General features: G+C 44.2%; 1 protein-coding gene across 3 annotated transcripts in view; it reads right to left on the minus strand.

Annotated features, from left to right (window-relative positions):
* Positions 1 to 27316, minus strand: part of LOC121306874 (drebrin-like) — a 63444-nt gene that overhangs the window by 8671 nt on the left and 27457 nt on the right. For all 3 annotated transcript variants that reach the window (XM_041238867.1, XM_041238860.1, XM_041238874.1), the window contains 9 exons: positions 25105 to 25179; positions 8862 to 8999; positions 8360 to 8437; positions 7993 to 8144; positions 6754 to 6808; positions 5314 to 5388; positions 2575 to 2680; positions 1808 to 2221; positions 95 to 1582 (listed from right to left, as the gene is read on the minus strand). In XM_041238867.1, coding sequence (XP_041094801.1) covers positions 95 to 1582; positions 1808 to 2221; positions 2575 to 2680; positions 5314 to 5388; positions 6754 to 6808; positions 7993 to 8144; positions 8360 to 8437; positions 8862 to 8999; positions 25105 to 25179 — 2581 coding nt within the window. The remainder of the gene's footprint in view (positions 1 to 94; positions 1583 to 1807; positions 2222 to 2574; positions 2681 to 5313; positions 5389 to 6753; positions 6809 to 7992; positions 8145 to 8359; positions 8438 to 8861; positions 9000 to 25104; positions 25180 to 27316) is intronic.

The following is a 27316-nucleotide window of genomic DNA, read 5'->3' on the forward strand; positions in this document are numbered from 1 at the left end:
AAAAAAAATGTTAATGGTTAGTTTATAAATGCTGCCGCAATCTATTTTTAAACTGCTAAAAAAATCACTATGGCTTAAATAAAATAGCACCTGCCTGTTGAACTGAGCTGCAGTGGAGACACAGTGCCCACGATGCCAGCAGTAACAGCCTCCCACTCTCGCTGCTCTGCTGGGTCGGTCTCCTTCTCCTCGCTCCTCAGCACCTCTTCTTCTGTTGAACTGAGCTGCAGTGGAGACATGGTGCCCACGATGCCAGTAGTAACAGCCTCCTGCTCTCGCTGCTCTGCTGGGTCGGTCTCCTTCTCCTCGCTCCTCAGCACCTCTTCTTCTGTTGAACTGAGCTGCAGTGGAGACACGGTGCCCACGATGCCAGCAGTAACAGCCTCCCACTCTCGCTGCTCTGCTGGGTCGGTCTCCTTCTTCTCACTCCTCAGCACCTCTTCTTCTGTTGAACTGAGCTGCAGTGGAGACACGGTGCCCACGATGCCAGCAGTAACAGCCTCCCACTCTCGCTGCTCTGCTGGGTCGGTCTCCTTCTTCTCACTCCTCAGCACCTCTTCTTCTGTTGAACTGAGCTGCAGTGGAGACACGGTGCCCACGATGCCAGCAGTAACAGCCTCCCACTCTCGCTGCTCTGCTGGGTCGGTCTCCTTCTCCTTGCTCCTCAGCACCTCTTCTTCTGTTGAACTGAGCTGCAGTGGAGACACGGTGCCCACAATGCCAGCAGTAACAGCCTCCCGCTCTCGCTGCTCTGCTGGGTCGGTCTCCTTCTCACTCCTCAGCACCTCTTCTTCTGTTGAACTGAGCTGCAGTGGAGACACGGTGCCCACAATGCCAGCAGTAACAGCCTCCAGCTCTCGCTGCTCTGCTGGGTCGGTCTCCTTCTTGCTTCTCAGCACCTCTTCTTCTGCTGAACTGAGCTGCAGTGGAGACACGGTGCCCACGATGCCAGTAGTAACAGCCTCCAGCTCTCGCTGCTCTGCTGGATCGGTCTCCTTCTTGCTCCTCAGCAACTCTTCTCCTGTTGAACTGAGCTGCAGCGGAGACACGGTGCCCACGATGCCAGCAGTAACAGCCTCCCACTCTCGCTGCTCTGCTGGGTGCGTCTCCTTCTCCTCGCTCCTCAACACCTCTTCTGCTGGAGTGAAGGGCAGCCCTGTCTTTGACTCTGTTTCTGACTCTATGGAGGCTGCTTCACAGTCTGCTGGAGCTTCACAGCCCCAATTTAATCCATTCTCCATTCTCTGGACGGCCTCTCTTTGTGTCTCCAATACAAGGTGTGTCTCCGTTCCTGCTGCTGTTTCAGAGGACGTCGGTGGCTCTGGTTCGAGTTCCACTGTCTCCGAGGGAGTGTTCTCCACTCCAGTGTCTCTCCTGGGTTTGAGTTCGGTCTCTACTCCCAGGTCTGTTTCTGTAGTCAGGACTGGGTGTGAGTGCACTGGTGAGGGCCTTGTCTCCGGGTCCACCTCAGCTGGTCGCTCTGCCTGCTCTTTGGAGGTGATCTCCGCTTTGTAGATCGTCTCGACCTTGAACTCTTCTTCCCCTCTGCAATTTGTCACCCCTTTTGAGGTTGTGTCCAGTTCTAGAACAGAGAAAGACAGACATAGGCAATGAAGCAGCAGCAGCAGCGTCTGGTTACTGAGAGAAGGCTTACACTCGGCATTCAACTCTGGTTGAAGGAGGTGGCAATATAAATGCATGGCTGTAATTCCAGTACAGGTTTAGGGTACATTGTTTGCGTTGAGTTTGTGCTGCCTAACAAATTACTGGCTATCTCAGATTGCCTGAATAGTGTGTCTCGACTGACCTGTGATGTCGGCTCCATTCCGTCTGGAGGGTGAATTCTGTACTGCTGCAGCAGCACTGGGCACAGAGACAGCTCCCCCTGTAGGAGGAGAGGGGGCAGAGGAAGGAGAGTCCTCACAGCGGTGAGGGCTGGTATGGAGAGCACAGGGAGAGTTGGGGAGTGCCGGGGGCTGGCTATAGGGGGGAGAGAGGGCCTGGGGTGAGGAACGGATGGGACTGAAGGTCGGATCAGCCCTGCCAGGGCTGGAAGGAGATGGGGAGCTGGTGTGGCGCAGAGGGTGGGCTCGGAAAGGACTGGAGGGGTGGAAGAGGGGCGAGGTCGGGGTGGGGCTGCGGGGAGAGGTGGGGGAGTCACATTTGTTGAATATGAAGGCAGTGTCGGTGAGACTGCGCTGGTACCGTCGGAAGGGCTTGCCTGTGGAGCAGAAAACAGAAGAGAGGGTGATAAAGAGCGGTGGCTTCAGACAGCCACACACACAGAGACAGACCTGGGCACAAACATATCACATGCAGAGAAACAGACAGATACACACAGAGAAGAGACTCACACACATGCACACAAGACAGGCACAGACAGACACACACACACACACACAGGCATATACTGTATAGACACACAAAGACAGGCATACAGACTCATAGACGCACATAGACTCACATGCACAGACAGATTCACATACAGACTCACAGATACACACACACACACACACACACACACACACACACACACACAGACTGGGCTGTGTTTGCTGGCACGCTTGTGTTGACCTGAGTGTGGGGAGCCTGGGCTTGTGGGGGTCCTGGAAGAGGAGGAGAGCTGTCTGAAGAATTCTCTTGGGTTCATGGAGCGCTGAGACACAAGCACTGCTGCCTCCTACAGGACAGGAGGAGAAATTGGCTGTTAAAATGAGCAGTATGAACCCATCACATTCAAAGAGATAATTTGGTCAGTTTTTAGATATAATTTAATGATATAAAGAGCAACAGGCCTTAAAAAAACTCTGTTTGGTCTCGCTTGTCGTTCCTTTAGTCACCTGGCTCCTGTGCTATAGAATAATCTCCCTGTTGACATCAGGAATGGCCAGTCAGTTGATCAGTTTAAAAATAGCTCCTAAGACTTATTTGTTCGGTCTGGCGTTTGAGTAAGGCCCTTGAGAGAGCGTCTCTCGTTGTCCTCTGCTATTTGTTTGGGTAAGGCCCTTGAGAAGAGCGTCTCTCGTTGTCCTCTGCTATCTGTTTGATGAAGGTCCTTGAGAAGAGTGTCTCTCGTTGTGCTCTGCTATCTGTTTGGTGAAGGTCCTTGAGAAGAGCGTCTCTCGTTGTGCTCTGCTATCTGTTTGGGTAAGGCCCTTGAGAAGAGCGTCTCTCATTGTGCTCTGCTATTTGTTTGGGTAAGGCCCTTGAGAAGAGCATCTCTCGTTGTGCTCTGCTATCTGTTTGGGTAAGGCCCTTGAGAGAGCGTCTCTCGTTGTCCTCTGCTATTTGTTTGGGTAAGGCCCTTGAGAAGAGCGTCTCTCGTTGTCCTCTGATATCTGTTTGATGAAGGTCCTTGAGAAGAGTGTCTCTCGTTGTCCTCTGCTATCTGTTTGATGAAGGTCCTTGAGAAGAGTGTCTCTCGTTGTGCTCTGCTATCTGTTTGGTGAAGGTCCTTGAGAAGAGTGTCTCTTGTTGTCCTCTGCTATCTGTTTGATGAAGGCCCTTGAGAAGAGCGTCTCTCGTTGTGCTCTGCTATCTGTTTGGGTAAGGCCCTTGAGAAGAGCGTCTCTCGTTGTGCTCTGCTATCTGTTTGGGTAAGGCCCTTGAGAAGAGCGTCTCTCGTTGTGCTCTGCTATCTGTTTGGGTAAGGCCCTTGAGAAGAGCGTCTCTCGTTGTGCTCTGCTATCTGTTTGGGTAAGGCCCTTGAGAAGAGCGTCTCTCGTTGTGCTCTGCTATCTGTTTGGGTAAGGCCCTTGAGAAGAGCGTCTCTCGTTGTGCTCTGCTATCTGTTTGGTGAAGGTCCTTGAGAAGAGTGTCTCTTGTTGTCCTCTGCTATCTGTTTGATGAAGGCCCTTGAGAAGAGCGTCTCTCGTTGTGCTCTGCTATCTGTTTGATGAAGGCCCTTGAGAAGAGCGTCTCTCGTTGTGCTCTGCTATCTGTTTGATGAAGGTCCTTGAGAAGAGTGTCTCTCGTTGTCCTCTGCTATCTGTTTGATGAAGGTCCTTGAGAAGAGAGTCTCTCGTTGTCCTCTGCTATCTGTTTGAAAGGTCCTTGAGAAGAGTGTCTCTCGTTGTCCTCTGCTATCTGTTTGGGTAAGGCCCTTGAGAAGAGCGTCTCTCGTTGTCCTCTGCTATCTGTTTGGGTAAGGCCCTTGAGAAGAGCGTCTCTCGTTGTCCTCTGCTATCTGTTTGATGAAGGCCCTTGAGAAGAGCATCTCTCGTTGTCCTCTGCTATCTGTTTGGGTAAGGCCCTTGAGAAGAGCATCTCTCGTTGTCCTCTGCTATCTGTTTGTCCTGGGTAAGGCCCTTGAGAAGAGCGTCTCTCGTTGTGCTCTGCTATCTGTTTGATGAAGGCCCTTGAGAAGAGCGTCTCGTTGTCTCTGTTGTTTGATGAAGGCCTCTGCTATCTGTTTGATGAAGGCCCTTGAGAAGAGCGTCTCTCGTTGTCCTCTGCTATCTGTTTGGGTAAGGCCCTTGAGAAGAGCGTCTCTCGTTGTCCTCTGCTATCTGTTTGGGTAAGGCCCTTGAGAAGAGCGTCTCTCGTTGTGCTCTGCTATCTGTTTGATGAAGGTCCTTGAGAAGAGTGTCTCTCGTTGTCTCTGCTATCTGTTTGGGTAAGGCCCTTGAGAAGAGCGTGTCTCTCGTTGTCCTCTGCTATCTGTTTGATGAAGGTCCTTGAGAATAGTGTCTCTCATTGTGCTCTGCTATCTGTTTGATGAAGGTCCTTGAGAAGAGTGTCTCTCGTTGTCCTCTGCTATCTGTTTGATGAAGGTCCTTGAGAAGAGAGTCTCTCGTTGTCCTCTGCTATCTGTTTGATGAAGGTCCTTGAGAAGAGTGTCTCTCGTTGTCCTCTGCTATCTGTTTGATGAAGGTCCTTGAGAAGAGTGTCTCTCGTTGTCCTCTGCTATCTGTTTGGGTAAGGCCCTTGAGAAGAGCGTCTCTCGTTGTGCTCTGCTATCTGTTTGATGAAGGTCCTTGAGAAGAGCGTCTCTCGTTGTGCTCTGCTATCTGTTTGATGAAGGTCCTTGAGAAGAGCGTCTCTCGTTGTGCTCTGCTATCTGTTTGATGAAGGCCGTTGAGAAGAGCGTCTCTCATTGTGCTCTGCTATCTGTTTGGGTAAGGCCCTTGAGAAGAGCTATATTAATGTATATAAATCAGTTTTATTTTTTTATTTTTTATATATACTTTACCACACCTCTATGGGCTCAGCGAGGCTTAGCTATGCTTTGCCATGCTTTCACTGTGCTTTGCTATGTACCCCTGATATAACAGCAGCCCTCCCCTGATAGTTAACTGTGGGAATGATACTCACGGCTGCCATCTCAATAGACTCGCTCCGCCGGAACCGTGCTCTCATCTCCTCCTCGTGCTCCCTCTGTTGCTCCTCCTGGTGGACAAACACAGAACTGCACCTTGGATTCAGCAGCTTCAGACACCAACTCCAACCCAACTTTTATGAAAAATCTTAAAACTTTAAGTTTGAATGAAAATTATTTCAAATAAATAAATCAGAACTATGATCTGCTGCACTTTGTCTTCTGCTTCAGCCAGAGGTTGGGATTGCTAGGAGATCCTGAACAGTTTACAATGCCTGAATGAGTGAGTGCTTTGAAGATCACAGGACATTTGCACTGAAAGAAAGAGATGGCTGTGCTAGGCTGCTTTAGAACAGACAGAAGTACAAAACACAAACACAATTTTCCCATGCTTTTCCATGGGTACACATAGCTTGCAAATGTTTTTTTAATATGCTTTAGCATCCCCTTCTGGGCTTTACAGTGTACCTTCGCTTTAACATACTTTACTATGCTTTTACTATGGGAAACTTTTCCAGCTTGTAGTTCAGGTCCGTTTCCCAGTATCTGCAGGGTAAGTGTGTTGAATAGGTGATGTGACCGGGCAGTACCACGTCAATACCAGTCTGCTACCGAATGAAGACTATCGTTCTGTGCAATGTGTGTGCCAGATAATTGCACGCCATCGCTGGTAGAGTCTGCTAATGGCTCTGCTAGCCAAGCTTTCTGAAGGGTGATACACAGGGATTAGAATGCGATCCCAATGGAATTTTCCAAATGCTTCTGGAATTCCCCTGAAACTCATTGTGCCTCCTTTTAAAGTACTTCATTAAGCCCAGTGTTTGTGTTCTGCAGCAGGAATGGCCTGTGCAGAGGAATGAGGCTATGGAATCACTGCCTGCCTGTGGTCTCTAATCACCATGGTGATTCTGTCAACAAGGGGGCCTTGGCTCTGGTGTGAACATTTCAAATAAACAGACGAGACTAACCCCAATAAAAATACCTTGGCAGTTATTGTAAACCTCCCTGGTGCATTGTAAACAAGGCCCAAACGACTGCTAGGCTGGTCCACAGCCTTCAACAAAACAGTATGGCCTACTGCACAGACAAAGGCAACACTATCGTACAGACCATGTGCTGCTTTATTAGAGCAGCAACACCTAATCTGGGCTCTACTTTAGGAAGTTCTGCACATTATGAGAAGCATGAACTACGCACAGGTCTATCCGAATTCCCCCAGACTGACACTGTCAATAACGTGTGCTAAAGACTGTCCTGAGCAAGTCTCATCACAATCAGACAAGCGGTTCCCAGATATATGTACAGAAAATGCATAAGTGACTTACGGGCTGCCTGGCAATCAGTCTCCATGTACCTTCAGTGATTTTGTTAAAGAATGCTCACACCCACATTGCAGAATGAGTTCTCTCTCTTTCTGGGCTCCTGCTCTCACTCACCCACTTGGATTTTTCTCTTTTCCATGCCTCTGTCTCCAGCTTGGCTTGCAGTCTCCTGTAAAACAAAGCCCAGTGTTGAGAACATCAGCTGGCTCAGAGGACTGGAACACTGACTTGTCATGGGAGATAATGCCAGGTGTCGCACTCTTTTACGTTACGCCAAATTCCCATTAATTAATGCCATGGCACTTTGGCAGCACCTTGTTTTGCGTAAATAGATCTCAAGTTAACTAAATGGCACTTCCCAAACTGTACTGTGTACAAGCAGTCACAAGATGGCGCCAAAGCATAATATTACAATTCGCTACTCCTACACAACGCTGGCAGGCTGAATTCTTCAGCATGTTCTTGACATTTCCCTGGGCAAGAAGTAAAGTGAACAAAGTCCTAGAGAGGGTAACCCCAGAGAGGAAATGAAAATGTGCTACTTTCTGTATTAGCTGGCATTCTGATGAACATGCCATGTGATGGAACTCCATTGTAACAGCAAATTTCTTCATTTTAAGTTTTTCAATTGATCTTATTGTTTTGTATTAACATTTTAATTAAATAATAAAGTCTGTGCTTCTACTTCTGCAGTCTTCCAGGACCCCTTGTCAATGAGAGGCTCTCGTGTTAGATAAGAAGGGTCCTGCCTCCCTCTCCCCCTGCCTCTGCTGCAGTCTTCCAGGACCCCCTTGTCAATGAGAGGCTCTCGTGTTAGATAAGAAGGGACCTGCCTCCCTCTCCCCCTGCCTCTGCTGCAGTCTTCCAGGACCCCCTTGTCAATGAGAGGCTCTTGTGTTAGATAAGAAGGGACCTGCCTCACTCTCCCCCTGCCTCTGCTGCAGTCTTCCAGGACCCCCTTGTCAATGAGAGGCTCTCGTGTTAGATAAGAAGGGACCTGCCTCCCTCTCCCCCTGCCTCTGCTGCAGTCTTCCAGGACCCCCTTGTCAAAGAGAGGCTCTCGTGTTAGATAAGAAGGGACCTGCCTCCCTCTCCCCCTGCCTCTGCTGCAGTCTTCCAGGACCCTCTTGTCAATGAGAGGCTCTCGTGTTAGATAAGAAGGGACCTGCCTCCCTCTCCCCCTGCCTCTGCTGCAGTCTTCCAGGACCCCCTTGTCAATGGGACACTCTCGTGTTAGATAAGAAGGGACCTGCCTCCCTCTCTCCCTGCCTCTGCTGCAGTCTTCCAGGACCCCCTTGTCAATGAGAGGATCTTGTGTTAGATAAGAAGGGACCTGCCTCCCTCTCTCCCTACCTCTTCTCCTCCAGCAGGCTCTCCTTCTCGCTCAGCTTGCGCTCCCTTTCCTCGGCCTCCTTCCTCTCCTGCAGCACTCGCTCCCTCTCCCACTGCCTCCTCTCTTCCAGGACACGCCGCCGCTCTTCCTCCTTCCTCTCCTCCTCCTCGCGCTGAGCACAGGGGCAGAGGCATGCGCAGAGCATTAATACCACGCCAAAATGCAATTTAAAAGATAACATTATTAATACAGGAATGAGGAGTTAAAGTGATACTGCAGCTTGTAAAAAGTGGAACCCTCGTTATCCTGCCTATGCCCATAGGGATGGAAAGGTGTTTGCAGCCTTGTTTCTATGACGCTTCCTCTCTCTCTCTCTCCCTCTCTCACCTCAGACCTCGCCCAGAAAGATTCCCTGTTGACCCGCCTCATCTCCATGGCAGCGTTGGTCTTCCTGTAGTTTGTGCCCTGGAGAGAGAGGAACGGAGAATATAGTAATATATCAGTAATATGCAACCCCAAGCAAAATTAGAGCTATCAGTATGAGGGAAAAGCCGATGACCACAACGTATATCAAAATCAAGTACAAAGTAGTATAAAATATGAAATGGCACTGCAAAGCTTCCTGAAAAGCGATTTTAAAGAATATCCCTATTATGTAATACTGTACTCTCAACAACGGATGCTGAACAATGTTGCCAACAAGATTCGGATACGTGGTTTTCCAGATACATGGAAAAATGTGCGGCACAGGGATGTATAGGGTAGAAAAAAGAAAATAAAGACGCAAACTGTTCCCCAGCTCAAAAAGCCTATTGATCCATGTGGTGGGTCCTGAGCCCTACAGTGCCCCCTGTGGTGGCAGTGAGCTCCTGCAGCCTGGCGCTCTCACCACTGTCTCCTTGGCGTCGGCCACGTGGGCCTGCCTCCTCAGCCGCTCAGCAGGGGGCGCTATCTTGCTGACGACGTTGTTGATGTTCTCCACTGTCACCTCGGCGGGGCTGTGCGCGTCGATGAAGACGTGAGCCTCCTAAACAGGACCGTGAGACAGATCAGAGTTACAAAACTCACTGAATTCCTGACGTTTCTTTCAGTATTTCTACAATACTATATAGGAATCCTTATATATAATCCTATTATATAAAGATGCTTATATCTTAGTAATAAAGGAATGGTTATAATATGGATTTACCATAGTTAATGGTTTACCATAGTTTTTAATTTGCTTTACCATACCTCTTCGGGCTTTACAATACTTACCGATGTGTTTACCATGCTTTCACTGTGCTTTATTACACCTTGTTATGCTTTTGTTTGGAAAACACACACAGAGACACACAGACACAGACAAACACACACACACACACACACACACACACACCAACATACACACACACACCGACATACAGAGACACACACACACACACACACAGAGACACACACACACACACACACACACACACACACACACACACACACACACACACACACACACACAGACACACACACACACACACACACACACACACACACACACACAGACACACACACAGAGACACACACACACACACACACACACACACACACACACACACACACACACGACACACACACACACACACACACACACACACACACACACAGAGACACACACACACACACACACACCGACACACACACACACACACACACCGACACACACAGACACACACACACAGACACACACAGACACACACTGACACACACGCACACACCACACAGACACACACACACACACACACAGACACACACACACACACACACACACACACACAGAGACACACACACACACACACAGACACACACACACCGACACACACACACACACACACACCGACATACACACACACACCGACACACAGAGACACACACACACAGACACACACACACACACACACACACAAACACACACGGTGTGTGTGACAGTGTCACAACACACCGACACACTGTGACATACACGTCTCTGTGGTGTGTGTGTGGTGTGTGGACATGTGAGTCTGTGTGTGCTGTGTGTGACTGTGTGTGGCTGTGTGTTGGTGTGTGACACACACACACACACACACACACACACACACACACACACACACAGACACACACACACACACAGACACACACACACACACACACACACACACACACACACACACACACAGAGACACACACACAACACAGACACACACCGACACACAGACACACACACACACACACACACACCGACACACAGAGACACAGACACACACACAAAAAAAACACAGAGACACACACACACACACACATGCTGATCTTTTGGAAATTATTTTTATGAAGCTGTTATTTATAAACCATCTAGAACTTACACAGGAAATGTGACCTGACCTGTGTCTGGTTATGGTGAATTCCTGTTTGAGGCTCATTATGAATTGTGTGATCTGCATCATTATTAAATGTTTACAGCACGTGAACTACCAATGACTACCATTGTTAGGTGTTATATTGTTAATGATAAAGCTTGACATAAAGCAATCCCCATTTATCTTTTGAATGACAGTTCAGGTTCTTTTTATGTGGCAGCAGTATTTGATCCATTCTGGTTTATGTGCAGTGGCAGTATCATGTCCAACAGGTCTCGCTGACCCTATAGATTTGTTTAGAACATCTAATCACTACCTACATTTTGAGATGGGTATGTCGTTACGACACAAATGGACATTAGATTTGATCATACCTTAGACTCTTTAATCCATTGGGTCCCGTAGTTAAACTAGTAAGAACCAAAATTGACCTCACGGATCATCTGTGAGGATTTCTTGTTACCTATACACTGTGGTTAATCAAGCATGTATTAAAACCTGGAATGGGTGAAACTGCTGTGTCTTAATTCCATCCCTGCAGTGTGAGCACACACCGCAATCGAGCACCTTAACCGCTATGCTCGTCTGCACTTGTGGTTATAGAGCATCTCATTTCAACTCCAGGGGACAGAATCCGTAACGCCTTTGCATTACACAACACTGCCTGTTTCATATGACACTACTCCCAATATACTTTACACACATGCAGGCTCATCTCTGAATCAGCAGATTCTAGCTAGCTTGGAGGAGGAGGCTGGCTGTCTTCTTGTTGTTGTTTTGCTTTAATCAGAGCGTTGGACTGGGGCACATTGCACAGAACTCTGTCAGCAGGACAGGCTCTCTCTAGATGGCCAGGGCAGGCTGAGGCACCAAAGGAGAAGGAGAAGGGGAAGAATAACAAGGCGAGGGCAGAGGCTCTGACAGTGCATGACGGCGAATGCCATTGTGTGCTGCAAACCTCTTTGTTACAGCACAATGTGTTTTTTCCTCTGGCTTCAAGGCTGGTTGGCAAGGGCCTGTCTGCTTGTCAGCTGCAGGCATTAAAAAAGAGAGGTGTGGTTTTATACAGGGACACTCATCCTCCACCCAGCCACTGCTCAGCTAATCACACTGGGCCGTGTCTGGTGTGACCACACTAAGGGTTCAAGTTTCACTGGGGGCACTGTTGCTCATTTGGGTTGTGTTATTCTATTGTATTCTGTTGTTGCTAAGAGACCAGAGAGTAGTTTTCAGGGTGTTCCTGAGCTCACAGGTGTCAAAATTATAAAAAAATAAATGAATAAAAAAAACATGAGGCACTAGCCTCAAAGCTTTAGTTATTCAGACTCAGGGGCTGGCTTTCAAAGTCTTTTTCAAAACTAGAAAACACAGGTATTTAATTTAAGGTGTTTAAGTCAGTTTAATGATGTAACTTGAAAGTGTGTTTTTTACCTTTTGAAAAATGCTACTGACTTGGAGTAAAAATGCTTTCTTTTTTAGCATGTTCATTTGGATCACCCAGCTGACTGCACCCAATATAAAGGTCTTCACAATGGGGAGCGAGCAATTGAACCACAAACCCCGAACCTATGTGGTACAAACTGAGGACTGTGCCAATTCCCAGCACTCCTGCGAACAAAAGTATAATTAACATCCCACTGCTTGAACTGGACACATTCCAGTGTGTACAATGCAGAGCAATCTGGGCACACTGAAGAAACACACACTGGGGTTCTAACTCCCTGAGGGCCCCGAGGTCACAATACTACAGGATCAAAATAAAAAACTGCAACGGCTCTGACAGCTCCATTGGTTATTCCACTGACAGCTGAACACATCCCAGCCTTTCACCACAAGAGGGAGCTCCTCACGAGGAGCTGCTATGACTGAGGCTCCAGACATAAGAAAATGTACGAACCAGAGGAGGCCACTTGACCCACCACTGCTCATCCGGTTCCTAGTAGCTGATTGGTTCTTAAAGGATTCCAGTGATTCAGCATCAACAACATGTCTAGGTAACCCATTCCATACACTCACCACTCTTTATGTAAGTCTATCTCCACTTAAATTCCAAATGTTTCCTCTGGTCCTGGTTTCTGTGCTGTGCTGTGCTTACAGTATTGGTTTGGGTTAACTACGTCACTTCCTGTTAAGATGTGCAAAACTTCCATCAGGTCCAATTGGCTAACAAGCACATTCCTTTAGGACCTTTAGGTCTAGTTGCTCTTCACTGGACTCTCTCCAAGGCCAACATTTTGTTTTTGGTAATACTGAACACAGTACACATTCTGTCTCAGCAGTGGCTTCCATAACCCATCATAGCCTCCCTCGATTTAATAAAGAACACAGTATACATTCTGTCTCAACAGTGGCTTCTATAACCCATCACAGCCTCCCTCGATTTAATAATGAACACAGTATACATTCTGTCTCAACAGTGGCTTCTATAACCCATCATAGCCTCCCTCAATTTAATAATGAACACAGTATACATTCTGTCTCAACAGTGCCTTCTATAACCCATCACAGCGTCCCTCGATTTAATAATGAACACAGTATACATTCTGTCTCAACAGTGGCTTCTATAACCCATCACAGCCTCCCTCGATTTAATAATGAACACAGTATACATTCTGTCTCAACAGTGGCTTCTATAACCCATCACAGCCTCCCTCGATTTAATAATGAACACAGTATACATTCTGTCTCAACAGTGCCTTCTATAACCCATCACAGCGTCCCTCGATTTAATAATGAACACAGTATACATTCTGTCTCAACAGTGGCTTCTATAACCCATCACAGCCTCCCTCGATTTAATAATGAACACAGTATACATTCTGTCTCAACAGTGGCTTCTATAACCCATCACAGCCTCCCTCGATTTAATAATGAACACAGTATACATTCTGTCTCAACAGTGGCTTCTATAACCCATCACAGCCTCCCTCGATTTAATAATGAACACAGAATTTCTCTCCCAGGCTCTCCTTTCACCGTTGAAATCCCTGGTTTAATCTGCTAAAGCCTACATGTAAAATGGGGCTGGAGTTTGAGTGCTGCCGATTCATTCACAACAGAGCTCAGCCTACTGCAGCTCAGCCTACTTGTGAAAGTGTAGAGTGCAAATCAGGGATTTGTTATTAAATCAAAGGACACTGTGTTCATTATTAAATCAAGCCAGGCTGTGTACATTATTAAATCAAGCCAGGCTGTGTACATTATTAAATCAAAGGACGCTGTGTTCATTATTAAATCAAGGGACGCTGTGTTCATTATTAAATCAAGCCAGGCTGTGTACATTATTAAATCAAGAGACGCTGTGTTCATTATTAAATCAAGGGACGCTGTGTTCATTATTAAATCAAGCCAGGCTGTGTTCATTATTAAATCAAGGGACGCTGTGTTCATTATTAAATCAAGCCAGGCTGTGTTCATTATTAAATCAAAGGACGCTGTGTTCATTATTAAATCAAGCCAGGCTGTGTACATTATTAAATCAAGCCAGGCTATGTACATTATTAAATCAAGTGACACTGTGTTCATTATTAAATCAAGGGACGCTGTGTTCATTATTAAATCAAGCCAGGCTGTGTACATTATTAAATCAAGCCAGGCTGTGTACATTATTAAATCAAGTGACACTGTGTTCATTATTAAATCAAGGGATGCTGTGTTCATTATTAAATCAAGGCAAGCTGTGTTCATTATTAAATCAAGGGACGCTGTGTTCATTATTAAATCAAGGGACGCTGTGTTCATTATTAAATCAAGGGACGTTGTGTTCATTATTAAATCAAGCCAGGCTGTGTTCATTATTAAATAAAGGGAGGCTGTGATGGGTTATAGAAGCCACTGTTGAGACAGAATGTATACTGTGTTCATTATTAAATCGAGGGAGGCTGTGATGGGTTATAGAAGCCACTGTTGAGACAGAATGTATACTGTGTTCATTATTAAATCGAGGGAGGCTGTGATGGGTTATAGAAGCCACTGTTGAGACAGAATGTATACTGTGTTCATTATTAAATCGAGGGAGGCTGTGATGGGTTATAGAAGGCACTGTTGAGACAGAATGTATACTGTGTTCATTATTAAATCGAGGGAGGCTGTGATGGTTTATAGAAGGCACTGTTGAGACGTATACTTTGCTCAGTACCCTTCAATAATTATTTTCTTAAGTCCTCCATCCTATCATGCGTAACTTGCCTTGACAAGTCATGTTACTGTGTGCTTTCTGTTTAATCTGGAGAACAGAGAGGCACCGTGCCAGTGTTCACTGTTCACCTGCAGCATGATTCACTGTTTACCTGTAAAAGTTATTAGTCAGCAATTATTGAGCAGGTGATGACAGAGATCATTCTGGGATCAGATTAGTTTAATAGTGCAGCACAGAGGCTGGCACAGAGTGTATCTGCAAGTAGACTAACAAGGCCCTCCGTGCTGGGAAACTGGTGCACATTTCAGCCCTGCAGCTTTGATATTCAAGCAAACTTTGTATCAAAGAATCAAAGACTAATCCCAGTTTTCAGCCTGGCTGCTTCTTTTCACTTGCTGTTGGTGACATGCAACTGTTTATTTTATCATCTCCTTTCTTTCTTTCTTTCTTTCTTTCTTTCTTTCTTTCTTTCTTTCTTTCTTTCTTTCTTTCTTTCTTTCAAACTTCTCAGTTTCCTAGTTGAATAAGCGCAAAGGCAAAGACACATTTTCATTGAGGAATAAAACCATGCAAATGTGATAAAAGTAGCAAAGATCTACTCCGAAGGGTGAACTGCTCGAACAAACTGCGCAACAAAGAACGGGGAAGAAAGCACCTGGCAGTGACAGCATGGCATGGCAAAGCAAGGCAAGTGTGGTAAAGTAGGGTTAAACATAGCAAAGCTTCATATGGCAGGGCTTATTTTATTCTGAAAGGACAAGGATTGCTGCTACAATTCCACTTTCTGTACAGCTATACATGGCCATTTTAAACACAGGTTAGTAATGGAAAGTGGATCCAGTAATACTAAACACAGCAATCTGCATATTTATCATGTGTGTACAGGTGAATATAAGGGAGGGTCCTACTTAAAAAAACAATCTTGGTTTAAGTGGAATGGGAATGTGAGAACTGGCACAGTGATTAACTCAATTAGACTGAATGGGCACTTTCCTAGTGAAGTGGAGAAACAGACTGCCTGTCACCTGAGCCCGTCCTCTGCAGCATCTCAAAAGCTCTTAATCTGGGTGGTTCAGATGCGGGCAGGCTGTTTTCCCAGCACTGAGCCTACGTGAGCATATCTTTCTGGGTCGGCGCCAGAGGGTGTGCCCAGTGTTGACACACTTACTCTCTGGCACACACAGCAGTCCCATTGAACAGTTTCTCAAAACAGAATGATTTCCCATAAAACCAATGGCAAAATCCCAAACGCTGGCTGAGCCGAGCTGACACTGTTTCAACAGGCAAATCAAACTATTACAGCATGACGGAGTAACCACTGGACAAACAAACAACCCAGAACCACCTGCCACAACACTGTCAATGGACTGCATTTAAATAACAAGGGAACTAGTCTACTTGGAGAAAAGATCCTCGAGCAGGTTCGGAAGCATTTAAACTAGAAAGAAAGGGGGGAGAAATCAACAAAAAAACAGAAGGGAGACCGCATCAAAACAAGAACAACAACTCAGGTAAGACAACCATTAAATGTATTTATCTAAATGCTAGAAGTATCAGAAACAAAATTCTAGAACTTGAAGCTACTGCACTAACAGGTAACTATGATGTGATAGGTGTTACAGAAACGTGGTTATCTGAGAGTGATGGGGACGAATATAATATTTGTGGGTATACACTGTATAGGAAAGACAGGCAGGACAGAAGAGGAGGAGGGGTAGCGCTATACATAAGAAACAGTCTTGAAGCCCAGGTGTTAAACCTGGACAAAGAAAATAAAACCGAATCAATATGGGTCAGAATAACAGACAAAAATTCAAAAGGCATAATAATAGGAGCATGCTATAGACCGCCAGATTCAGACGGTGAGCACAATAATCTGTTATACAATGACATTAGAAATGTGTGTAGCAAAGGAGAAGCCATACTAATGGGGGATTTCAACTTCCCCCAAATAAAATGGGAAAACCCGGTGGGTAGCGCGAAGGATGAAATAGAAATGGTGGAAATGACAAATGACTGCTTCCTAACACAATTTGTGAAGGCACCCACTAGAGGGGAGGCATGCCTTGATTTAGTCTTTTCAAATAACGAAGATAGAATAACTAAAACAGAGGTCAGAGAACCACTGGCAAACTCAGACCACAACATGGTCTCATTTGAAGTGTTTTTTAAATCCTCAAAAGTAAAGACTAAAGCTAAGGTTTACAATTTTAGAAAAGCAAACTATGAAGGCATGAAACAGAGACTAACAGAAGTAGATTGGAGTAAAATAGAGAAAACACCCACAGAAGAAGGATGGTTGTTCTTCAAAAATGTAGTACTAGAGGCGCAAAACAATTACATCCCTAAAGTAGACAAATCTAAATGTAAAACTAAATTGCCAAAATGGTTTAATAGATCAATTAAAAAAAATATTCAGCGAAAAAAGGCACTTTACAGAGCATTAAAAAAGGACCAAAAAGAAAGTACACAGAAAGAGTACACAGAACTGCAAATGCAAGTCAAAAAGGAAGTTAGAAAGGCCAAGAGAGAAATAGAAATGAACATTGCTAAGGGAGCTAAAACCAATTCCAAAATGTTTTTCCAATATTACAACAGCAAGAGAACATTCAAAGAGGAGATTAAATGTTTAAGAGATACAAATGGCAAAATCGTAGAGGAAGAAAAAAAAAATAGCAAATATGTTAAATGATTACTTTTCACAAGTTTTTACAAAGGAAGATACTGACAACATGCCCCACATGTCATCCAGTTCCTATCCAGTTTTAAATAACTTTAGCATAACTGAGGCAGAAGTGTTAAAGGGACTAGGAGCTCTTAAAATAAACAAATCCCCTGGGCCGGATGAGATCCTCCCAGTAGTACTCAAAGAAATGAAAGAAGTAATTTACAAACCGCTAACCAAGATCATGCAGCAGTCTCTTGACACAGGGGTGGTACCGACAGACTGGAAAATTGCAAACGTAATACCGATCCACAAAAAGGGAAACAAAACTGAACCAGGTAACTACAGACCAGTAAGCCTGACTTCTATTATATGCAAACTTATGGAAACTATAATAAGATCCAAAATGGAAAATTACCTATATGGTAACAGGGTACTGGGAGACAGTCAACATGGTTTTAGGAAAGGGAGATCGTGCCTAACTAACTTGCTTGATTTTTTTGAGGATGCAACATCGATAATGGATAATTGCAAAGCATATGACATGGTTTATTTAGATTTCCAGAAAGCTTTTGACAAAGTCCCGCACAAAAGATTAATTCTCAAACTGAACGCAGTTGGGATTCAAGGAAACACATGTACATGGATTAGGGAGTGGTTAACATGTAGAAAACAGAAAGTACTGATTAGAGGAAAAACCTCAGAATGGAGTGTGGTAACCAGCGGTGTACCACAGGGATCAGTATTAGGTCCTCTGCTATTCCTAATCTACATTAATGATTTAGATTCTGGTATAGTAAGCAAACTTGTTAAATTTGCAGACGACACAAAAGTAGGAGGAGTGGCAAACACTGTTGCAGCAGCAAAGGTCATTCAAAATGATCTAGACAAGATTCAGAACTGGGCAGATACATGGCAAATGACATTTAATAGAGAAAAGTGTAAGGTACTGCACGCAGGAAATAAAAATGTACATTATAAATATCATATGGGAGATATTGAAATTGGAGAAGGAATCTATGAAAAAGACCTAGGAGTTTTTGTTGACTCAGAAATGTCTTCATCTAGACAATGTGGGGAAGCTATAAAAAAGGCTAACAAGATACTCGGATACATTGTGAAAAGTGTTGAATTTAAATCAAGGGAAGTAATGTTAAAACTGTACAATGCACTAGTAAGACCTCATCTTGAATATTGTGTGCAGTTCTGGTCACCTCGCTATAAAAAAGATATTGCTGCTCTAGAAAGAGTGCAAAGAAGAGCGACCAGAATTATTCCGGGCTTAAAAGGCATGTCATATGCAGACAGGCTAAAAGAATTGAATCTGTTCAGTCTTGAACAAAGAAGACTACGTGGCGACCTAATTCAAGCATTCAAAATTCTAAAAGGTATTGACAGTGTCGACGCAAGGGACTTTTTCAGCCTGAAAAAAGAAACAAGGACCAGGGGTCACAAATGGAGTTTAGAAAAAGGGGCATTCAGAACAGAAAATAGGAGACACTTTTTTACACAGAGAATTGTGAGGGTCTGGAATCAACTCCCCAGTAATGTTGTTGAAGCTGACACCCTGGGATCCTTCAAGAAGCTGCTTGATGAGATTTTGGGATCAATAAGCTACTAACAACCAAACGAGCAAGATGGGCTGAATGGCCTCCTCTCGTTTGTAAACTTTCTTATGTTCTTATGTTCTTATGGGCAGCCAGGACGGCTATAGGGACACGCGACCCTGAAAACAGTTCTTTCAGGGAAATCTGCAGTTATTTTTATCGTTTCATTGTTGTAGTCTTGGATACTGAACCACTTGCCAAATGAGCACCTATCATAAAGCCTTTGTCAAAGATGTTTAGATCTTTTATATATTCCAGGATACCTACATTGTCAAGGGTCCATTTGGATAACATTGTTGTTTTGCTGCTTAGTCTAGGGCATGCAATGTCTATTAAACACAAGCTTTTACTGCAGGAACTCATTTCAAAGAAGCCTTCATACTGCAGATTTACACACAGAGGAAAATGCCAGAACAGTAGCCATTCCACTCTCGGTGCTGAAACATCTCTGGTCCTGTTTCCTTCAGTATGTATACAGGTCTCCCGGGATTTTAAACAGTCTATAAAAATATCAAGCAATTAGGCCAGCAATACATGAGCCTCTGCTTGTCTTCTGCATTCCCTTACTCCTGTCTGCATTCTCTACTACTCTAGCCTCCCCTTCTCTGCAAACACAACTGTTCTGTAGATCTTGTATGGAAAAGCCCTTGTCTGCTGAGGTAGCAAACCTTCTCCTTGAAAGCTGTGCCTTACTTGAATCAGCAACATTACTACCTCTGCCACAGCAATCAAGAACTGCACTGCCCCTTTCACTGCAGCCAATAAAGCTGCACATACCAATTATTCAATAAGCTCTCACAGGTGAGGGTCATTGGTGTTGACTGGGCTAATTTACCATTCCAGGGTTATCAAACAAGTGCAGAAACTGCTGCTTGCATGTGTGTGGATTGCTGTTCTCCTTATAGTGGAAAATGAAGAAAATGAAGAAAAACAAATTCAGCTCTCCTATCATGGAGAGTCTTTATTTTGTACATATGGTATTTTTTAAAAGATGCTAGAAAGATAGCGGCACCAATATACGGTGAGGGTCTATTCAATTGAGCTAATACAGCTGTAATCATTACCATCCGTGCAGAGACACACTAAACAGACTTCAGTCTTATTTGAATACTCCAAACAGTTGGGGTGTTTCAATCAATTGAGCAGCTGCAGTTTCTCCTCATGCTAAGCAGGGGTACAAGGTGAAAGAGAGCACACCCCTTACTGAGTCACCAACACCACTCACAAACCACTGGTTTTACCTTAAGATCTCCCATCAATTTGCTGACCAGAATCATTTTTGCTCAGCTTCTGAGAGTGGGCGAGTGTGGAATCCTTACTCGTCTGTTCACTGCACAGGGCTGCTCTGTTTCACTAATGCTCCATGTTTGTGGTCCTTTGTTCCCAGCCTTGAACATCATGTGAGTTTCCCTTGATATTAGCTCTGCCTCCATGTATAGTATCATCTGCAAACCAGGATATCTTGTTTTCAATATTTTTGTGGCTAATAAACATCAAGAGTCCCAACACCAAACCCGGCAGGACACAGCTCATGACTCCAGTCCAAGCCTCCTTGTACAGCCAGCCTCAGCACCTGGTCCTGAAGGCAATTCCATCACACAAGCTGCTGCTGCTGCTGCTGCTTATTTTTCTTCTTCTTCTTCTTCTTCTTCTTCTTCTTCTTCTTCTTCTTCTTCTTCTTCTTCTTCTTCTTCTTCTTCTTCTTCTTCTTCTTCATGCCCACCCCACAGCAGTTAAGGAGAAATGAAGGTTGGTGGTTCCTCCGGTCACACCACCAAGCTTACTGCCTCTTTACAGCCAGGAGATGTCATCGAGCTTCCTGCAGGCGTCTGCCCAAGCTCAACAGGCACCAGTAGGGTGAGAAGCACAAACAGTCCCTGGTGATTTTGCTTCCCCACCCCCCGGGAGCACAGACAAAAAGTAACGTTCGGTGTAGGACACAGCGAATGTCGTCAACAGGACACAAACCTGCACTCCTCTGACTGTTTGACTTTCCCTGCACACCACAAGGCCATGCCTTTACCAGGATAGCCACTCTGGGATCACTATAAAACATTTTAACCTGTAAAGATTGTGTTGTTGATGCACACCTGTAAACACACACAAAAGGGAATGCAAACAACAAGTTGTTTTTTCTAGTGCGCCTGCCAATCAATCTTTTGTTAGCGTAATCCTGATACGATTTTTTAATTCCCACTGTGCTCCAGGTAACCCAAACTACAAAAAGATATGTACAGCTGCTTGCATGATGAGATAAAGTATCTGGTAAATCGCACCATATTTGGACAAATTAGTGACGCCCTGGGTGTGTTAAATGCTCCCCTAAGGGGACATTCTCTAGCTGTGAGGTTTTCAGTCGTAATAAATTATAGTGTTTAAATAGAGATGGCAGCTGAAAAAATAACAACTCCCAGAGAACAGAATCACTGCTGAAAAACAGCATCTCCCTCAGTGTAATAAAGCGTGGTAAAGCATAGGTAAGAGCACTGTAAAGAATGTGGAGGTATGGTAAACACATTAATAAACATGGCAGGGAAACTGGTAAATGCATAGTATAGCCATGGGAAAACTGCAAAAAAACAGGTATGCTATTTAAACAGTTGATAAACTTTACAAATCCGTCTTTATGGTTTCAGCGCACTGGATATTCAACTGACAGCTGCCCAAACAGGCTAATATCATATTGACTAAACTGACCTCCTGAGATAGAATTTTCTGATGCCAAATCAAGAAAAAAACTGCAAGAGCAAGTTAGTGTGTGCATGGATTAACCCATGAACCTCTCCCCCTGCAGCCCCAGGTCGATGTATGAAATACCACTGCATCTCTTACATTAACCAGGGCAGATGGGGTGGAGAGGAATAGGATAATGATTACACTCTGGTGTAACAAATGTGTTTGCTTAGACATAGAGCTCCATACCAGAAGACTTTTAAAAAAGTGCTTACCCTGACCCTTAGTTTATAGTTTATTTAACCCAGCAAAAGCAGAGTAAAGTTTAATTCAGCTTGATTCTATTACCCTTTCATTTCCAGTCTCATATTCATGGCAATTCCTCTGCATGTCAGCTGCTGGCATGCGACTTCCACAGCCGGTGTTAGTATTGTGGGGGGCAGAGGCTAAGCATGGCCCCCCTCCTCCCACCAGCACACTGGATCACTTACACGGTTACTTTGCTTGGAAAAGGACTTTCACATAAGAAACAAATCCCTTTAAAAGACCAGGAGGCCTCATTATTGTTACACACCTGTTAAAAGGTAATGACGCCACTTTATATTAACAGTTATTGTAAAAGTAAAGTCATGAACTAGGCTATGGCACTTTAAGGTGATATATGCGGTGCTATTAGAATTTTAGCGTAACATTTCTGTTTTTCACTGCTCTGTAGACACATCCTAACTTGGCCTAGTGGGGCCCCCCATTCACAGGAGGAAAGGAGGGAGGAATTTGTCATCTTCCTCAACTCGATCACAGAGCCCCTGGAAGCAGCTCTTCAAGTGCTACGAATGGGAACTGTCCAGGCAGTTCACTTGTAAACATACAGCGCCACTGTAAGACAAACCTGACAAGTCTCAGCGATGTTTCAGAACAATGCTGCTGAAAACAAAGCAAATGGAATTCTTCACTCAACACTGACACCGTCAGACTGGCGCACTCAGACATGTCTTCCACTTGAAGGATGTCTGTGGAAACTTTTTTAAAGCAAAGCAGTATTGCCATAGAAGTCAAAGCAATCACAAGATGTTACTCACACTGAAGTGAAGTAAGCTAAGTGGACATATTGTTTTTCTTTGTTAAAAGAAACATTTTTATTGAGTCATGACAGTGTAAAGCCTGCTTTAATACCTTTCGTTAAGCCTTCTTAACAGAACAGCGGAGACCTTTCCTTGTAATGGAAGTTTGAGCTATGAAATAAAACTCCTCAAAATAGAGCCTTAAGCCAATATTCATTGTTGTAATAATGCTATAATTACAATATAAATCAGACAATGTTATCCCATCTGATTTAGGTGCAACATGTTCAGCTTTAACAGTCTTCCTTTAGTTGTTTCTGTGTTCATTTGGTATTTGAATGAAATACAGTGAAATACAGGTCATTTAATCAGCTGCACACTTATCAAAATTGCACTGCCTTTACCGTTCAATAAACACAAAACATACTCTTTCATTGACTGTGGTCAGAATGAAGGAGCGGAAACATGATTTCACTGTACTTCTGTTTCCCTCAATCTCTTGCAATAATCGATAGAGCTCCTTTAAAACCCTTTAAGTGTTCCCCTAATTCACAGTCCTTTGGTAAAACCTCGATCCTCGATTCTCACATGACTAACATGATTGTGCAAAGTCGTGCGGCTGCTCTAAGATCGTAATCACTATTTCTAGGAACTAAAAATAGTATTTAGAGACCATTAGCGTGGCTGAGTGTAATCTGCTGTTGTGACTGTGATTCCTGCGGGATGCTGTTTTCTTTTTAAGGCCTCCCTCACATGTCGACTCTCAGCTCATTAAGACAGAGAGTTCATTGCCGATACAGCAGTACAGATCAGACCCCCCACTCCTCCCTGTCCAACTCAAAGGAATGCAGTTTCCTTCCATGCTTTCAAATGAGTGATAAAGAGCATTTTAAACTTCCCAGCTTGTTTATTGTTGGAAGGCTGTGGCGAGAGCCGATTTGTGTCACGTTTTCCTGTTTTATTGCAAACTCATCTCTACCGCAAATGCTGTCGGCAAGGCCGGAACAATGCATGGCATTCCCAGACTGCCAGCTGGTTTGAAATATTTCAAAGAATGAAAGCTAAGAGCTACACTACAGGTTTACAGTGTGACTTGGCGCCAACTAGTGTTTACAACAAAGGTGATACTGTAACTGCTGTATCCTGTTTTTTATTCACACATCCTGGGTCATAAATCAGCTGTGGAATGAAACCCAATATATTTAACACATTATCCTCGGCAACGCTGTGGTGTTGCTCAAGACAAGCAGACATTGCTTTCTGCTCGTAACTCTTTATTCAAATCAACGCTCCCACCTGCAACAATGCGGACGCTGTGTTTCTATTCCTGTAATCGGCATTCAAGCGAGCATCGGTGACCGGCAGACGAAATTGAGAATCAAAATGAGATGCCAACACAGCTACTGAACAGAGATTACATTCTTTGATATCCCTTAAAGCTATTTATCACAATGGTATCCCGGGAATTTTAGAGTAAGATGAAGGTCAAGACAATCGCCTCTCGTGGCCCCTGGAGTACAAAGACCAGCTGCAGGTCACAGAGCACTTTGCAGCATGAGGAGAAACAGTCCCTGATAATTTGTCTCCTTTAACCACAGGAATGCCTGAACTATTGCAACACAGTGGAGTCTCCAGTGGAGATGGGTGCACAGCCAGGACACGGACCTGCTCTCCCACGACAGTATGACCCAGCCTGCACACCACACTGTAGTGCCTTTACCGGATGAGCCACTCTGGGAACCCCCACAGTTTGACAAACTTTTCCCACACTTATTACACATTGGTGCGTTTCACCATGCACCTACTATACAGTATTACACTTGCTGGTCAGTTACCATGGTCTGCGACAGTACACTATACACTTGTATATGGGATCGATGCTGTAAAAGCTAGTTTTAAAGAAGCCTTTGGGAAGAGAAAGCAGCTGCATTTTTAACAAGCCCAATGCTTAAAACATTTCATTTCTAAAGCAGTCTGTGCTGCAAGGAGCTGCAGTTTGTTTTTAACAGACTCAGTGGGCAGTTCCATCAGTGTAATGTCAGTTGTGATGTCCGCTCTGTTTTCTTGTGCTGTCAGCTGTGATTGAATGACCTGTGGGAGGATCGGAAAAACAACCTTGTGCTTTGTGCAGTTTTCCCCCCATGCTTTTTTTTTAATATGATTTACTCCACTTCCCTGGGATGTACAATGCTTAACTGTTTTAACTGTGCTTTATCAAACTTTGCTGTGCTTTTACTGTGGGAAACTCTTGTAAGGAACAGTGAGACTCAAACAGCTCACTGAGGAACAGCAGTTCTCACCAGCCACAACAATGTCATCACAAGTGGAGTAACACTAAAATCACCATGGTAACAGCTTCAGAGAACTACAGCGGTAGTGTCAAACATGACGTCTCTTAGCTACACAAGCTTCTCACTATTTAGTGAGAAATTCAGCTGTGCTAAACAGTAACTTAGTTATGAGCTTTAATATCTATCGTAAGATGCATTGGTGTAGACATCAACAGAAATGTATAGTAAAGGAATAGAGAGGTGTTCATTCGGGAAACAGCAAGCTCTGGCTGTGCCCGGTTGGCCAGGGGAGGGTTAGCTCCCATCCCTTTCAGCAGCACCCCTACTGTACCTTGAAGAAGTTCTTGATGGCTGGGACGTGACCGGCACACACTGTCTTCCTGGGCTCCTCCACACCCTCTCCCACCTGCAACACAATGAAACATACAGGCCTTTATTGTTTATCATAACAAGCTTGTACACCCTTAGAAAAGCATAGCAAAGTGAAAGTGTGGTACTGTAAAGTATAAGTAAGCTTCACAGATAGTGAGGTAAAACATACTGTATTAATAAATATGGCAAACCAGGTAAACTATGGTAAATGCATAGTATATCCATGAGACAAGCATGGGACCAACCCTCCCAGCACAGCATGAGGAACAGCTTCATGTTACTAATGTCTGTACAATGTTTCACCAAACTGCACTTCTGAAGAGATACGGGATCTAAAAATGTAATTGTGATGTGCATCAATACATACATTTCTTTCAAGACAGTACAAAAATGCTGTAACTCCTAGCTCACGAAAGGCCTGCTTCAGGCTGAGTAAAACAATGAAGGAAAAACACCACATACAAACCTGCTGATGCTTATCTGCTTATTTGCAGAGGTGTGGTGCATCTTGTTCAAAGAAGCGACAGACTATAAGGAAAGCAGGTAAAGGGATTTGAATATTGTCAAATGTAGACTTTTGCATCCCACAGGCAGTCTATTGCACGATGCAAACCAGTGCACCAGTATGTGTTTGCAGAAGCCACAAAACTAACAAACCAAATATATAGTTTTAAAAAGGCATGTTTTCCTTTACAATAATCAATATAAAGTCACATTTGTTGAAAAGGTATAAATAAAACAATCAAAGAAAAAGTACCTGAATTCTAAACACAGGTGATTGAATATTTCTGATAATGTGCCGGTGAATGTACAAACCTAGTTTCATCAAACTCGGATAAGCGCGTTTCTAGATAGATTTATATTGTTTAACATACATACAGACAGAGAGGGAAGCTCTCATAAGCATGTTTCATCAGTTAAGCGGTTCTCAAACATAGATAACAATGTGACTGTAACAAACATAAGAATGGATATTAAAGAGCAGGGTCTAACCTTAATCTGTTGTTGCTTGTCTGATCTGTAACTACTGTGCTCAGCATTGTGAATAAAAAACAACAGCAGTATCTGAGCAGGAGTTGCTTCATGAATCAAACTGAAGAGGCGGTGAAAGCGGTCAAGATGCAGGAGAATATGCAAAACAATAACTGCACTGCTTTCAGGTGGAAATGGCGAGACGCTAGCTCTTGGGTTTGCAAGTCGCTGCCTGCCTCTATGGTTTTCAAAGATGCATAAGTGATCATGAAACATACTCTATTACTTTATAACAATGCATTTAGTGAGCTTCGTACACAAAGATACAAATCTATTTCCAGAGTTTATGAAATGCGTGCAGAGGACTATAGGACATTAGGACATCGTTCCGGAATGTCCTGTTTGCAGCCAGATAGGAGTCCCTGAATAACAGCTTGTTCGCAGCCCTGAAAATTGCTGGTATTTTGAGAGCATATAAGAAACATCAGACCTTCTATCTACCAATCAGAAAGCTCCATTACAGGGCACTACATTGACTTGACACCATCCAAGACTGCTGGACATTGAGGTGGACGTTTAGGTTAAAAAAATGAAAAGTAAAGAAAGCTAAACTTCGAAAAGGGAGAAAAAACCTAATTTCAAGATTTCAAGCAAGAATAATAAAAGGCAGTTTACCAGTTTCTCATAGCAGTAAATATGCTTATTATCAGCCATTTCTTCTGTCGTTTACCTTGTCTGTATGGTCTTATAGCAACGAAAGGCTATAGGAGTATCATACCTCAATGAATCCACCATTTGACTGCATTATGTAGGGGACCAATAATATTTTTAACAAGAAAAATCCTCTACTGTACACTACTGTATACCATTCCTTTGTTACTAAAATGTAAGCATCTTCCTACTGTTAAAGTACATTTACAAGTGTACATTGCAACTGTAAAAGAGTGTGTTGCTTGGGATGCAGACACAGCATATCCCAATGGAGGAGTGTGTTTCTGTGCAATGCTTCCCATTGCTAGACAGCATGTGTACAGATGTTTGACATTAGGACATATCTCCCAGATCCCCGTGGGATACATGTGTTGATTCGGTTCTGGTATGACAATAGGTGCTGCTGCTGCTGTTGCTGAGCTCTCCCAAACTATACTGCTCCCTGCAGATGAAACCCAGTCTGGGGTGCGAAACCTCTCTCTGTCCTG

Source organism: Polyodon spathula, chromosome 2 (genome assembly GCF_017654505.1).
Source record: "Polyodon spathula isolate WHYD16114869_AA chromosome 2, ASM1765450v1, whole genome shotgun sequence".
Lineage (NCBI taxonomy): Eukaryota > Metazoa > Chordata > Actinopteri > Acipenseriformes > Polyodontidae > Polyodon > Polyodon spathula.